We start from the raw sequence: 16,319 nt of genomic DNA on the forward strand, positions 1-16,319 counted from the left end.
GCGTTCGAAACGACTATTCTAAGAGGAACAGAGAGAAGACAGGAGTAAATAGCAGTTTTCACCTGACTTTAAGTCACGGGCAAGCTTTATTTGTTTTTGCCCATTTTGATTTGTGTAATTAACATTTCCCCATTGCTTTGATTGACTATCCCTTGGGATGCCAAAAAAATGAAGACCGATTATCAAAAAAGGTAGAAATTTTCTTTTGTCCCAGGAAATGTCCTCCAAATCTTCTGGGATTGCCTCATCTCTTAAGCAGCTCTGGGACATAGTCACCACTTCACTAGGGTAATTCATCCTGCGGTACTGAAGTGCAGCTGTCTGTCTTGGAGAGAGATGCGGATTTAACATTTTTCATACCTCAATTACTTTGGCACAGGTCTGTATTGTGCATGTGGCAGAAATCAGATCCCTTATCTGTAAATTAGAAAGAGATGTTGGGAGCAGAGGACAGACTTTGAAAACAGTCCGTGGTACAGTAACCCTCAAACGTTTGTCCATTTCTTGAACAAACATTCACTGCACGCCTGCTGCGTGCTGGGCTCCGTTCTGGGAGCCGGGGGTTCGGTGGTAAGGTTCACCTTCCAGTGGGAAGAGGTGATTAACACGCAGACATACTGTGGGGTAGCAGCTTGTACTGTGAAGAACAACACACTAGCATCGTGGGAAGAGGGCTGATGAGGGCTGGCGTCCCCGAGGCCGTCAGTGGCCGGTGCGGGGAGAGGGCCCTGGGCAGAGGGAACTGGCCTGGCAGGCGGGTTTCGGGAACTGCGAGAGGCCCGTATGGCTCCCAGGCCCGGGGCAGAGGCACAGTGCAGAGGAGAGGGTGGGGGCAGGCAGCGGGCAGCCGTGAGCCAGGGGGTGATGTCAGAGTTCCCCGTTCCGTGCAGCGCTCTGGCAGGTGTCCCAGGTAGACGTAGGGTAAGAGGAAAACATGCAGGCGAGGCGCCGTATCGGCCTGCGCAGGAGGAAGGAGGGAGGAGCCGGTGCCCAGGGGCACGTTTGGAAGGTAGAGGCGGAGGGATTAGCTGGTGGCTTGACTGTGGGGAATGCGAAGGGTGGCACCCAGTGTTTGTGACTAGAGCGGCTGGAGCAACCGAAGTGTCCAGGGAGGGGGGCGCAGTAGAGCGCAACAGGCTTGGGAGGGGGTCAAGAGTGGTCTGGGCTGCAGGTGCGGCTTGACGAGGTGGTCCTTGCAGCTTTGGCACCGGGGCCAGCGAGGAGGAGAGCCAGGGCCCGAGGACAGAGGCCTGGAGCACATGAAGGCTTACAGGCTGCCGAGGGGGGAGGCGTCTAGCAAAGGAGTGGCCGGTGTGGAAGGGTCAGGAGCCTGGTGCTCCAGAGGCAGAGGGAGCCGGAGAGTGTGGGGGCGGCAGGAAGGGCAGACGTTACTGAGGGGCGGGGGAGGGGAGAGGTTGCCAGGCGCACCCTGACTGATGGGACCACCAGGCAGGAGAGGACCAGAGACATGTGGCCGGGGCGTGGGGGCCACTGTTGGTTCCTGGTGGATATTGTGGAACATTTATTGACCAAAATTTAGGAAAAGTTTGTTTTTCTGTAGGAAATGATCATAATCTTTATAATTTACCTTACTTTGTACAGCTTTCTGACACCTGCGACTTTCTTCTCTTGTGAAATCTTTTTCCTGTATGATTTCTGTAGACATTTCTAGTTATTAAGGACTTTTCAGAACTGTGGAAGATGGGAATAGTGTTCATTCTAATTGAATAATTCCTTCAGTAACTAGATTCAAGTGAACGAGACATATGCCTAATGAGCACTACTCCAGACTTACATGTGTTGCTAGGTTGCTACCAAAGTTATACTTTGCTTCTTGCAAAAATCAGTTATCTTTATTTGCAGAATAGAACCCAGGAATTAATTTTCATTTGAGAAAGAATTGTAGTGTCGGTTAAACACTATATCAGTAACTGACTCTGAATTACAGAGGAGGCTGTAAAGAGACTTTTTAAAAAATATATTTATTTTTTAATGTTTATCTATTTCTGAGAGAAAGAGAGAGAGAGAGACAGAGTGTGAGCAGCGGAGGGGCAGAGACAGAGAGAGACACAGAATCCCAGGCAGGCTCCAGGCTCCGAGCTGTCAGCACAGAGCCCGACGCAGGGCTCGAACCCACGAACCGTGAGATCATGACCTGAGCTGAAGTCGGACGCTTAACTGACAGAGCCACCCAGGCGCCCCATGAGAACAGTTTTTAAACAGACACGAGAGGGTGGCTTGAGGCACATGTCAGTTTCCCTCAAGACCTGTAATAGAGATGAGGGGCGTGCCTGCTTGAGATCACTTTGGTGAACCTCTTCCGACACCAGCAGGGCAGTTACATGCCCGGGAGGGGACTTGCCCTGGACCTGCCCTGGGCCTCCTGTTCTGTCAGTGCTGGGATTTGACTCCCGGGTCTCATTTTGCGGCTAGGAGCACGCTTTGTCTGGTCCTCTCCTGCCGCAAGTTTATTTTCAGAAACAGCAGCCTTCTGACTTCAGCATGTCTGCAGCCCCAGGTCATCCTGACACTCTCACATTTCCTGTGTTTTATCAAGTATGTTACATACATCAAACGTTGATGAAATACACACCGACAAAACCAAAACCCTGGGCCACTGCAGTTCATAGAATTTCTTTCCTACGTGTAAACCATGGTATTGACATTATATCAGCTGTTTTCAAGTTTTTTTAATTAATTAATTTTTTTAATGTTAGTTTATTTTTGAGAGAGAGAGAGAGAGAGAGCGCACTAGCATGAGTGTGGGAGGGGCAGACAGAGAGGGAAACACAGAATCCGAAGCAGGCTCCAGGCTCTGAGCTGTCAGCACAGAGCCCCACGTGGGGCCTGAACTCAGGAACTGTGAGATCATGACCTGAGCTGAAGTTGGACGCTTAACTGACTGAGCCACCCAGGCGCCCCAAGTTTTTTGTTTGTTTGTTTTTTGTTTTAATCCATCGATCAGCACAAGTTAAAGTGCCAGGAGAGAATCCCTTCCACATTTTGTCTAGGAATTGTTAAATATGGTCTCTTTATTTTATTTACTTCTACTTGTTTTTTATTTTTTCATTTTATTTATTTATTTGAGAGAGCGCAAGTGGGGAAGGGGCAGAAAGGGAGGGGGACAGAGGATCTGAAGCAGGCTCTGGGCTGACAGTAGTGAGCCCTGTGCAGGGCTCGAATTCATGATCTGTGAGATCATGACCTGAGCTGAAGTCGGATGCGTAACTGACTGAGCCACCCAGGTGCCCCCGAATATGGTCTCTTTAAACAGTTTTGTTAATTTGTGGAAAGTCAGAATTCTAAAGATCTCATTTTGTGGGAAGGATGTAGGTATTGTAATGGGAATATGTCCAGGTACAGCCACTGTGGAAAACCACTTGGCCGTGTTCTGTTAGGTGGACCGTGCATGTACTCAGCTAATTAGCAGTCCCTCCCCCAGCTGTGTGAGGGAAGCTGTCACACGTACACACCAGGAGATAGGGCCACACTAACCGAGCAGAGAAATCTGGAAACGGCCCCAGGCGTCCGTCAGCTGGACAAGGGGCGCGTCAGTTGTGGTGGAGCCGGCAGACTGGGACGGAGCGGGGAAATCGTAGGACGGCGTTACCAGACAACAGTGCAGGTGGGCCTGGAGCTCGTGTGACACGGGCATGAGCCTGAGAGGCAGAATGCTGTGCTGGCTCTCAGAGGACCCATAGGGTAGAGTTCCATTTTAATAAAATTCAAAAGCAATCGAAGCAAAACCGTATTTTGTTTGGCCCACATATATGTGCAGTGAAATTTTTTTTTAAGCAAAGGAAGCAGAAACACAAAATTCTGATTTGGGGTTCAGGCGTTCCTCCCTGGAAGAAAGTGGGGAGAGTTGGAGAAGGGCACACAGGTCAATGGGAAGTCATTGGTTCCGTGTTTGTGCTTGGTGGGTGTCTACTGTGTAGTTATGCCTTAGCCTTGCACATGGGTTACGTGTAATTTCATAGACCAGACTAATTCATTAGTGTGGAGAGAATTCTTACGTATCAGTAGGTTATCAGGTTTTTTACTGGGCGTATTATTTTCCTGGGGCTGGCGTAAGAAAGTACCACAAAGTTGGTGGCTTAGAACAACAGAAGTTTATTCTCTCACAGTTCTGGACGCCTGAAATCCAAAACCAGGCTGTTGTCAGGGCCTTGCTCCCTCCGACAGCCCCAGGAGGGACCCTTTCCCTACTCAGATACCTACCTTCTTCTGGGTGTGGCCCCTCCACTCATAAGGGCTCCCAGTTGCATTCAGGGGCCCCATCGTAACTGATTATAGCCACAAAGACCCTATTTCCAAATAAGGTCATATTCTCAGGTTCTGGAGAGACATGAATTGGGGGGCTCACTATTCAACCCACTACATTGGGCAAAAACCATGAAAAGGCAATTCACAGGAAATAGAAATGATTAATAAATATGAAAAATACACCTAACCACACATTATTAAATAATTGCAGGGGCGCCTGGGTGGCCCAGTCAGTTAAGCATCAGACTCGTGATTTCAGCTCAGGTCATGATCTCACGGTGGTGAGATCGAGCCCCGAGTCAGGCTCAGCACTGGGTGTGGAGCCCACTGGAGATTCTCTCTCTCCCTCCCTCCTTCTGTCCCCTCCCCGACTTGTGTGCACACACGCACATGCACACACACTCTCAAAAAAAAAATTTTTTTTAATGTAAAGAAATTGCAAATTACACTCCTGGCCTTTTCCACCTGTCAGGTGGTCAGAGATTGAAAAGTTTGATAGAATTGACAAGGGTGTAGGAGTGTGGTTCTATCGACAGGAGTGGGTTTGTGCAGGGTTATTGGAGGGTGGTTTGGCAATGTCTGTCAAGATTCATTTCAAATGCCTGTACCCTCTGATACCCAAGGCTACTTCTGGAAGTCTGTTGTTCAGATACCCTTCCATGGATCTGCAGAGACACACATTTGAGGATACAGATGGGTCTGGCCCCAGCCTCGCCTCCCACCCTGCCCTCCCCACCCCCTGCCCCGGCTCCCCACCCGGCCTTCCCTTGCCGCAGTGCTGATTACCTGTGTGCTGGCCTGGGGGATGGAGGGGGATTGAGGGGTAGTTCAGGAAGGAGGCGTGGCACCTGTGCATTGTTTGCCCTGTGACCCCCTCCAGGCTCCTGATTCAGGGCCGCTCCTCCCACTTACACACGAGGCAGGGGGTGGAGCCATTCGTCCAGGGTTTCCCACTGAAAGACAAACTCTAGGGGATTCCACGCACAGCCGGGAAATGGAAAGCCAGTGTCCCCCGTGTGGTACCTCTTATGGGAGTCCTGCTGGTCAGGCTCAGCCCAGCCAAGCGCTTTCTGTTGAGCTCTGAGCAGGTGTGGCTGCGCCCTCTGGGGGCTCTCCCAAGCCCAGGAGCAGAGCAGCCTCGAATCGCGGGTGCCTTCTCTGCACCGCAGACCGTCGCACAGTGCGCTCACAGACCCCGGACTTAAAAACACTCTGAAGCAAGCTGAGTGCGGTGCCCAGCTCCACACTGTGCCTGCCTAGTCAGATTGAGGCTCTCGGCTAGTGCCCCCTGCCACCCTCCCCGTCATTCAGCTTCACAGCAGCACAACTGTGGAGCCCTAATCTGGAAAACCGGATTAGGAGAATCAGAAGTGTCCCAGGGTCACGGAGGAAAACACCGAGCACCCGGGCTCCCTTCTTGCTCAGCGATGCTGCCCCCAGGAGCCTGTCCCACATGTTGTGTCATGTGGCCTGCGGTCACGTGTGTTTTCTGCCTACATCGGTCTCTCTCTGGTGGCCTCTCGTCACATGTCTGGTGGTGCTCTCCAGGGCTCTTGGGTTCCATGCCCTAACTTTGCTACTGATCAGATGCCCAGCAGGTGCTTCGGGCATGGGTTCAGCGGTTGCCATCATCCAGGCTCTCCAAAGTTGAAATTTGTACCATCCAAAGAAGGGCTAAAGCGGGGCACCTGAGTGGTTCGTTCAGTAGGTTAAGTGTCCGACTCTTGGTTTCCTCTCGGGTCATGATCTCACAGTTCACCCCACATCGGGCTCTGTACTGACAGTGCAGAGCCTGCTTGGGATTCGCTCTCTCCCTCTCCTCCCCTCTCCCACTCGTGCTCTCTCTCGTTCTCTGTCTCAAAATAAATAAACTTTAGGGGGGAAAATAGGACTAAACCAAAATTTGTCCATATTTTCCATGCATTAAAGATAACCTAGGTAAGGTTTCAGGGCGGTAATTTAAAGACCCAGTGGCTCACACTGTTGGAAGTATTGGAGAAGCAGCATTTCCAGATCCCAAACTGAGAGGCCAAAGGAAAACCATCCTGACCTGTGAGCAGACGCTGGACACTGGGCTGCAGCGTGAGCAACGGCGAGGGCCGAGCCGGTCTGTGCTCTCGTGTCAGGGCTGTGTGGGCACAGAGAGGTGCTGCCCCGTGGAGGCAGCTTTGTGACTGTGCTCCCGAGATTGTCCTCACCCGTCAGAGTGGAGCAGATCTCCTGAGACACCTTACCTTTGGGCTCTTAAACTTTGAACGTGAGGACTCCTCCAAATGTGTTAGAATGACACCAAACAGGGACAGTGAGCGGAGGGTTCTCTGGGTCTTTGTGGTGACAGAGGTGGAGGTAGGATCCGAAGGGAGATGGGCTGTATGTCTCAAAGCTGATGACACCTTTTTTTTTCCCTCCAGAAACACGAAGACACTGAGTGTCCCTGTGTGGTGGTGTCCTGCCCCCATAAGTGCAGTGTCCAGACCCTTCTGAGGAGTGAGGTAAGCGGCATGGAGAGGACCTGTTCAGCAGCTGGTGAAGTCTTCGGGACTAGTGTGCCGTAGAGTCCGTTCTTCCCAGTAGCTGAAGCCAAAGTTTTTACAGATCACGATACTGATACGTGTAGTAGACAAACGATAACCCGTTTGTTGGGGCGTAAGAAAGTTCAGAAGCAAGCAAATAGAAGCTGCAAGTGGTTAAATTCAGAGCCAAATGTTAAGAATTGAGAGGCCGGAATTACTTTACAGTGCAAGCAAAGGTAGTAACTTTTTAGGTTCCCAAAGAAGCAGCTATTTTTTAATCTGTAAAATAGAAATTACTGTAAGATTATCTCAAACCAAATGACTTTACAGACACTCCAGAACCATTTGGCCACATGTACTGCATGGGGTCGGTGCTAAGGAGCAAGGGGGCCCACATTTCAGGGGCCGGTGAGAAGGTACCTGCACAGCCTCTCCCGGTGCCCTCGGTACGCTTTCTTGAGGGTGGGTAGATTTTACATATTACGTTATGTTACTTTGATCGGGATACAACCAGATGGAAAAATTCCAGGGATTCGCAAATGTTTTTGCATCCAGTACTGACCTGGAGCCCCTCTGGTTGCTGTTTTGGAAGCATCTGGGGCTCCCGTGGCTCAGTGTGCACCTGTGCCCCCTGGCCCCCACCCCCTTAGGCCCCCTTGGGCCTAGGTGCTCCGATCAAAGGAGGCTGCTCACCTCAGCCTTTTTCAACAGCCTGGAATTTTACCACTGGGTATTGGGGAGGTGAGGGTCAGTGTCTCACGTCCCCACTGAGCAAGAGGACCTGTGTGGCCCGGAGGAGCCCCAGAACCAATCTCACCCACAGTGCATCCTCCCAAAAGGTGACTGTCCTAGGGAAGGGCAGGGCCTTGCCTGGTGACAGGGGTCCCTAGGCCTGGATGTGCCTCCAGGAGTAGCGCGGAAGTGCATACAGATTTCTAAAACTATGACGTCCCTCTGCTAAAGTGAATGGATGAAGAGTCTGAACTATTGAAGTGGTGACCCGGGTTTTTACTCCTTCTGAAGTTTTTACTCAGGGCTATCTCTAGGGACAGAAGCTAACTCCATTTGCCTCTAAGTTATTTTTATTTTAAAAATCTTTCAACCTGCATTTATCTCGGGTTGCTGGTGAACGATGCTCTTGGTCTGTAGACTATTCTTGTCTCTATCCAACGCTCCCGTTAAAGAATGATGGCGAAGGCCCTGGGAGCAATGGTAGCCAATTCAGGGAAAAGCACGGCCTTGGATTTATGGCAGTGCCCTGAAATCAACATCAGACACACGCATCCCTGCTTTACCACTGGGAGTGGTAGCTGGATGGGTTCATGATTGTACTGGGGCACTGAAGGAGCATATTTAAAAAAATTTTAAGCTGGCATTACCGTGCACAGTCTCATGCTCCATTTCTGTGCCAGTCCCCTGTCATCTGCCTCTTGGGTGCTTCCCTCCAGGCGCAGGCCAGAGCTTCCTGCCTGCGCTCAGAGGAACATCACGCGTGCTAGGCTGCAGGCCTGTAACCACCACGACTCTGCCCAGGCTCAGAGACCTTTGGCAGACGTTGGCCCGTAGGCTCCCCCACTTGCCCTTCTCTGCGGCTGTCGCAACAGGGCAAAAGAGCACTTTCCTCTCTGTCCTAAATACTGACCTGAAGGAAAAGGATTCAAGGACTCTTCATCCTGCCGGACAGAGGAGAGCCATAGAAGGGCACGGCCATGCGCCTCTGGGAGTACGTGTGTGTGTGTGCCTGCACGCGGGGAGACACATTCCCCGGGGCCGGCTCTGCGGTGCGCTTAGACACCCACTTCCCTAACTCAGGGCCTAATTGTTTTCCATAAAGAAGATCTACCCCTAGAGTTTTCCTGATGAGAATTTCTTCAATAAAAGAAGTTGTCCTTAAATTGTATTAGCTTAATGAATAGCGCCATGTCTTTAAAATGTAGACATTTCAATTCCCTTTTCTCTTGAGGGGGCATCATAAGTGGTTTTTATTTGACGATTTGCCAACAGTTAAGCTGAACAAAGGGGTTTTCTTACCACGATGAGTTATCCTCTCCCAATCTCTCCTAATTTTCTTCTACCAATTAGACGTGACGATATTAAGATTCATGTTGTTAGAATGACCCTAGCGATCTGTGAGAAGCTCCATGAATTTATGGCCACTCAGAGGGAAAAAAAGTCTTTTCAGAAGAAGAAAAACTCATCTCGTTATCTTGAGTATTGAGAGTAATGGTACATCGTGTAAGCTTGCTCTGAAAATACAGTTCTCTCTGTGTACCGTATATTAGGTGTGTGACCCAGTTACATCCTGAATGCTTTCTCTTTTTTTGTGTTTCATGCGATTTTTGTTTATAGTCTTTAAATGTTCATTTCAGTTCACGTTTTTTCCCTTTCTTTTTTAAATTCTGGCGCAACAGACGGCATGTCACATTTGGAACGATTTGTTCTAGAGAAACTGCAAGTTTGAGAAATGTTACAGTAACTGTATTTCTGTATTCTGGCGTATGTATGTGTATGCACGTGGCAGCAGGGTGCACTTACTGCGGGTGAGTCTAGGAGGCAGAGGACGTATGCTCGCCCGTGGCGGACGAACCCCCTTGGCGACAGTGCAGACCAGATGCTCTCTGTGCCCTTACTGTGTTTGAACGTTTTCGTACGAGCGCCTGTGCCACAACTCACGCCTCTTTCCCGTTGCAGTTGAGTGCGCACTTGTCAGAGTGCGTCAATGCCCCCAGCACCTGTAGTTTTAAGCGCTATGGCTGCGTGTTTCAGGTCAGTATCCAACATCTATCCTTCCCCGTCACTGACGTTCTGCCCTGGGAGAAAGTTACTATGTTAGCGGCTTCTCGTGCGGGTTCCGCACTTGCAGTGTTTGCAGGGGCGGGGCCGCCCTGCTGCGCGGGTGACAGAGGCCGCACGCAGCAGCCGCGGGTGCTCGCTCCCCAGGCCGGTGGCGTTCTGAGATTTCAGGGGGACGCCTGTGCCGAGAAGGAGGTCAGGACGTGAGGAGAACAGCCGCCTCTAAAACCAGCTGGGAAGCGGGACACGTAGAACTGACCGTTGGGGCGGGGGTGGTTCTAGAGAGAGTGTCACAGAACCTGGTATAGGTGGATACAGCCCAGACACGGTTTTAGCGGTGTGCGCATCAGCACACGGTCGCGAGGACCACTCTCGTGTGTCCATAGACGCGTGTCATGTTATCTGTGCCGCGCCTCCCAGCACAGCCACGTGGAGAGGGCGTCTCCGTCACTGCCACGCTGTGCTGCGAGAAACCTGTCTCTGGGGTTTTTGTTTTTGTTGTGTTTTCTTTTTCACACGTCTGAGATGGCTAGTGAATTTGAACTGAGTTTCATTTAAACGTATATCTTAATCTTAAAACTATCAGAGGGCAGTATATATTACAATTAAAGTATTTCATATTTAATTTTGTATGTTAGCAATAACATTTATTATGAACTCAGGACAGAGATATTGGCGTCTCAGTATTTTCTTAGAAGATAAGAGTAAGAATGACCGTAGCTTCCCCTTTGTCTCAGTCTCTTAACGAGACAGGGCCCTCACCACTGTTATGTCGTATGTAGTACCATTCATTCTGTGTATGTATATATATATGTTTATATATAGCGATACTTATATCAACATATATATATGAATATTCTATGTACAGAGTATATGTTTTGGAGATCATTAAAATGCTTTCTGTGGCTTCTTAATTCTCCAGTATCAAAACAAATTATATTTTCATACCAATTATTTCCTTAAATATATGAAGTACTATTTCATGTGCTTGCTATTACTGCTCTAAAATGGTCTCCATCTTATGTACTCTGTAGATTGTTTATGTTTTGTATGTAACTTTCCAAATATACTTAGAATAGCAAGGAACAGTACATTTCTAATACGGTGTATTTCACTACTAAGCTAATGTTTTAGTAAATTATTTAGAATCCCGCTTTGGTTGCGTGCCCACTAGATTGCTGTAGCGGTAGCTAGCTGTAACCGCAGGTGTCTAAGCGTTTTCAGTGTGCATTTTTAATGAAAAAACTTAAAAAAACAAAAATGATAGGTCTAAGATTTAATTTCTTGATATTACAAGTATGACACACAGATGAGCAGGTGCTTGGTAAGAAGCTTGGGGAGCAAAGGGCATGAACTTGAGGTTGTTGTAGAATTAATTGCAGGGCACCTGCTCTTCTCCCCACCCCGAGCATGGCCCTTGGAAAGCTTTCTGTGGAGAAGGCTCCCTTTTTCCTGTTTAGAGCTGGTTTTAGGTCACGTGTTAGTCTTGCTGCACTCCGTGAGGGGGGGAACGTCGGCTTGATGCGCTGCATCTTTGTTCTCGCAGGGGACAAACCAGCAGATTAAGGCCCATGAGGCCAGCTCCGCGGTGCAGCACGTCAACTTACTGAAAGAGTGGAGTAATTCTCTGGAGAAAAAGGTACGCCACACTGTTTCTAGCTTTTGCTGGCTTTTAATAATCTCTTCAAATCATTTAAAGAAGAAAATATTTTTGATAGTTATTAATGGTTTTGGATAAAAGAAACAATATCAGCAGAATGTAAAAAAAAAAAAAAAAAAAGTACATTTCACATGACCCGGAGCTTATAAATGATGAAGGCGTTTGGGTTGGTTTGGTCTTTGTTTGTTAATTGCCGAGCAAGCATGCGGTGCCTTTTTGTCTGTTTGTGTTTAATCACATTGTGGTTACCTTAGCATTGACCTAGAACAGGGATTATCAAACTTCCAAACCTTCCTTTCTCTCGCCATCAACCTCATCTTTTTATAAATAAAGTTTGATTGGAACACAGCCATGCTCATTCATTTGCCTGTGGTCCGTGCTGCGTATCCACTGTAAAGGCAGAGTTTAGCATCTGAGACAGAAACTGTACAGACCTCACAGCCCAAAATATTTACTCTCTGGTTTTTTTAGTGAAAAAGTTTGTCAACCCCCAATCTGGAAGGTGACCAGTGCTAAATGCTTCAGCTTTCTCTGTCTTTCCTAGGAGACAGCTAGGAAAAGCCATTTTCCTAATCCTAGTGTAGGAGCTATCACTTTATGGAAGTTTGGAGCAGGGAGCACTTGTCCAGCGGGGCATCTTTTCCAGAGGCCTCAGTTGTGGGGCTGGGAACTCCTCACACCTTCCCCTTGTGGTACGTCTCCCCAGGGGAGTTTACTCCGTGGCGTTCAGCTGGGCCAGGCCCTCTTTTCATGAGGAAAAGGTGAAAACTTCCAAGAATCAGTAGAGAAGAAGTTGTTATAGGATCTCTCATTGTGGCCTCTCTACAACAATAAAAACTTATGTCAGTATTCCAGAAACATTTACTGAGAATTTGTAGTAGGAGGACACTAAGGTGAATTCGAGCAGCCTGTTTATTTTCTGAAGATCTGTAGAGATTTGAATACCTTGCTTCCTGTGTTAAATTTAACCAATTTTTTTAAGTTTATTGATTTTGAGAGAGACAGAGACAGCGTGAGTCAGGGAGGGGCAGAGAGAGAGGGAGAGGGAGAATCCCAAGCAGGCTCCGCACTGTCAGCACGGAGCCCGACACTGGGCTCGAACTCACAAAATCGTGAGATCGTGACCTGAACCAAAACCAAGAGTCGGACGCTTAACCGACTGAGCCACCCAGGTGCCCCTAAATTCAACCAACTTAAAATATAAATGTATTTGATAGAGTCTAATATTTTAAATCAAAACATTTTTATTAACTCTGACATAAAGTATTTTTTTGGTATAAATACTGATGCTGAGGATGAGAAGCGTTAGAAGGGTGGGCATGTCACACGTACACACGCACCCGTGTGGCGGGAAGAAGGGTCTCATTTAACGGTGAAACGAAAGTTGTGTTAGAGGAGTCGTTGATGGCTTCCTCGTGAACATATAGCAGTGGCTCTGAGTGAGTGATGGTTTATTGGTAAGTCTTTTTTTCCCCTTCTGTTTAAAAAATGTGCTCTGTTTCTGCCTTTTAAAAATTATAGGCATAGATGTCAGGACTCTGTGTCTCATTGATACTCTGTTTCTCATCTTTTTAAAAATGTTTGTTTATTTTTGAGAGAGACAGAGAGCATGTGAGCACAAGAAAGAGAGCGGGGGAGGGGCAGAGAGAGGAAGAGAGAGGATCTGAAGCTGGCTCTGAGCTGACAGCAGAGAGCCCAGCTTGGGGCTCGAACTCACCAACTGTGAGATCGTGACCGGAGCCGAAATCAAGAGTCGGGACGCTTAACCGATTCAGCCACTCAGGCGAAAAACACCCATCTTCTATATAACAAAAGCTTAAGTCTAAAGGAAATGTGGAGTACTCCACCAAAATAGGCGGGGATAGATGTTGCTCTCGGTGAGGGGGTTCTCGGGGAAGGTCACGGGACTCGTTTTCATCTGCCGCGTGGATAGTATGCTCTGCTTCTCGGAAACGCACCTGCCAGGTAGATTTTCCTGTGAGAGCAGGGATCCGCAGGTGCCTAGGAATTGGATTCTTTGAGTAAAACAAAGAAACAAAAGAAAATTTAAATTAGAAAGCTCCCTAAAGCAAGAAATTAAGAGTTTAATGTGGCATGATGTATGTTCATTAATGTGAGATGTTTCTGTTCATCCTCTGGTAGCTTGATTTGCTGCAGAAAAGAAAATTGCCATTGATTTTGGAGATATTACCGAGATTAAAAAAAATTTTGATGTTTATTTTTGAGAGAGAGAGAGAGAGACAGCGTGAGTGGGGGAGGGACAGGAAGAGGGAGACACAGAATCCGAAGCAGGCTCCAGGCTCTGAGCTGTCAGCACAGAGCCCAACACAAGGCTTGAAGTCACGAACTGCGAGATCATGACCTGAGCCGAAGTTGGATGCTTAACCGACTGAGCCACCCAGGCCCCTCCTGAGATTTTTGATCAAAAACGTTGACGTGTGGGTGCCTGGGTGGCTCAGTCGGTTAAGCATCCAACCCTTGATTTCAGCTCAGATCATGATCTCACGGTTTGTGAGATTGAGCCCTGAGTCAGGCTTTGAACTAGGTGGACCCTGCTTAAGATTCTTGCTCTCGTCTCTCTGCCCCTCCCCCACGTGCATGCGTGTGTGTCTGCATGTGTGTGCACGCATACTCTCTCTTCCAAAAAAAAAAGTTAGCTTGCGTGCAGGGTACTTCTTTTTTGGTTGTGAGAATAGAGTCTGGGAATTGTGTCTACCTTGAGAGATGGGAGTGAGTGAATCGTAACTTTGGAAAAGGCAAGACCTGCCTGTGGGATGTTGCACATGGCCAGTCTGCATCACTTATAGGGGCCCAAGGGCATGAGACACCGTGGTTTAGAGAGGAAAGTCTGTTTGTGCTAACATCCTAGGGAAGTGAAGTGTTATTTTTTCCCATGAGACATTGCAAGTTTTGAACAAGTAAATACACATTGTTCTAAAACAAAACAGACTAAGGGGCGCCCGGGTGGCTCAGTCAGTTAAGCATCCGACTTTGGCTCAGGTCATGATTTCGCAGTCTGTGAGTTCGAGCCCCATGTCGGGCTCTGTGTTGACAGCTCAGAGCCTGGAGCCTGCTTTGGATTCTGTGTCTCCCTCTCCCTCTGTCCCTCCCCTCCTCATGCTCTGACTCTCTGTCTTTCAATAATAAATAAACATTAAAAACATTTTTTTTAAATAAATAAAATAAAACAGACTGGGGTGCGTGGGTGGTTCCGTTGGTTAAGGGTCCGACTTCGGCTCGGGTCACTGTCTTGCAGTCCATGGGTTCGAGCCACGTGCTGGGCTCTGAGCTGACAGCTCAGAGCCTCGAGCCTGCTTCACGTTCTGTGTCTCCCTCTCTCTCTGTCCCTCCCCCACTCACGCTCTGTCGTAAAAATAAATAAACATTAAAAAATTAATAAAATAAAACAAAACAGACTGATTGTGCCCAGAGGTGCTGCTTGCCTGAGCAGATTGCATATAGAAAGGTGTCTGCCTTCACAGGGACACCAGGAATCTGTGCTTTATCACACCCGGGTTTGTCCTGACATGCCCTTGGGCCGTCACCTCAGGTGTTGTCAGTATTGGGAGCACAATGAATGGAGCTGTCCCAGTGCCCACCATGGGGCCCTCTGTCTTTGGGGGCAGCAGCTGTGCCCAGACACATCTGTCAGTAGAGGGGCCTTTCCTAAGGCCAGAGTGCCTCAGGGAGCAGTCTTGTGAGAAGGCAGCCCTATGGGAGTTGGCCTCGGAGTCCTCACCTGGGGGCTTTTAAGACCAGTGTAAATTGGTTCTTGGGAGCTAATTATTTTCCAGAAAGATTTTGAAAAGATCAAAGGTGGGCTTGGAACTGCTCCCCGCCCCCCCCCCCCCCCCACCAGCAGGCCCTTCTTTGGGCTGACGTGGCCTTGCAGGTGAATACATTGAGCTTTGTGGAAGGTCATCTTGGGCGACAGGCCGGGCACCTGTCCCCTGAAGCCTCAAGTCTCTGTTGGAGGGCTAGGAGTTGGCCCTAAGGGTTAACTGAAGCATGCATATAGCTTTTTATTCCCACTGTGCTTTCCCATTATGCTGGGAAAGCTTTTCAGAGTGTGGGTATGGCCCGTGGGTGGAAGTGAGACAATTTAGTGGATGGCAACTGGCACTTTTTAAAGTAAAATAGAATAAAAGAGAAAGTATCAGGGAACATGGGAATGGTTAGGGCAAGTATGGTTTTGTAATACCTGTTTCTTAGGGATACACACACACACACACGAACGTTTGTACAAGTGGGGCGAGATGTAAGGATATGTCTCCTACTGTGTTTCCTGGTCAAAGTTTGAAAGCCTGTCTGGTGAAAGATTTATTCGTTTTCAGTAAAAACTTTAGAGTGTCCCATTCATTCTGAAATTCAGTCGGCTGCTGGACCTCGCCCTATTTAATTACTGGGAGTGAGTCTGAGAAACACCCTGTGTAGGATTTCCTATTAAGTTACCGGGACCTCCATTTCCGTATGAAGGGATTTTTTTTTTTTTTTCTGGAACTCCTTACGTTGGGCTGGTAGAAGGCCTATGTTGCAAAAATGTGAGCAACTATTAGTACAATTGTTATAAATTTATAAAACCATGTTTTGTTTGCTTAATTGACGAATTTCTTCTTCAGGTTTCCTTGCTACAGAATGAAAGTGTAGAAAAAAACAAGAGCATACAAAGTCTGCACAATCAGATATGTAGCTTTGAAATTGAAATTGAGAGACAAAAGGAAATGCTTCGAAATAATGAATCCAAAATACTTCATTTACAGGTAAGAAGCTTACGTCTGTGGCTGGATCACAGGGTAGAGGAGCGTGTCTGTTCTTCAGGACTTTGTCAGTGAGACGTTTGAGCAAAGGCCCTGACTTTTGTCAGATAGACCACCTGTTTCTCTTGCTTAAGCCTCGAGAAAGGCACAGGCCACTCTTTCTTCCCCCGCCCCCCTTTTCCCTGGACCACAAGCCCCAGGCCTCTCTTCTGTGCCTTTGAGTCACTGCTGGTGAAGTAAGACTTCAAGCCCGTGTTTTAAAAATTATTTAAGATTTCATATTGTTCCTGAGCAGTTTTGCGTGAAGTTTCACTTCCTAAGGTGAAGCAG

The 16,319-nt window shown here is 48.1% G+C and overlaps 1 protein-coding gene across 8 annotated transcripts in view; it reads left to right on the forward strand.

The window, feature by feature from the left end:
* The window catches only part of TRAF3 (TNF receptor associated factor 3), a 118,157-nt gene that overhangs the window by 90,301 nt on the left and 11,537 nt on the right, over window positions 1–16,319 (forward strand). For 7 of the 8 annotated variants that reach the window (XM_053889841.1, XM_053889840.1, XM_053889838.1 and 4 more), the window contains 4 exons: window positions 6,678–6,758; window positions 9,471–9,545; window positions 11,119–11,211; window positions 15,852–15,992. In XM_053889841.1, the coding sequence (XP_053745816.1) occupies window positions 6,678–6,758; window positions 9,471–9,545; window positions 11,119–11,211; window positions 15,852–15,992 (390 nt within the window). The remainder of the gene's footprint in view (window positions 1–6,677; window positions 6,759–9,470; window positions 9,546–11,118; window positions 11,212–15,851; window positions 15,993–16,319) is intronic. The other variant, XM_053889845.1, reaches the window with a different exon arrangement.

Source organism: Panthera pardus, unplaced genomic scaffold (assembly GCF_024362965.1).
Source record: "Panthera pardus isolate Hobbes unplaced genomic scaffold, ASM2436296v1 HiC_scaffold_24, whole genome shotgun sequence".
Classification (NCBI taxonomy): domain Eukaryota; kingdom Metazoa; phylum Chordata; class Mammalia; order Carnivora; family Felidae; genus Panthera; species Panthera pardus.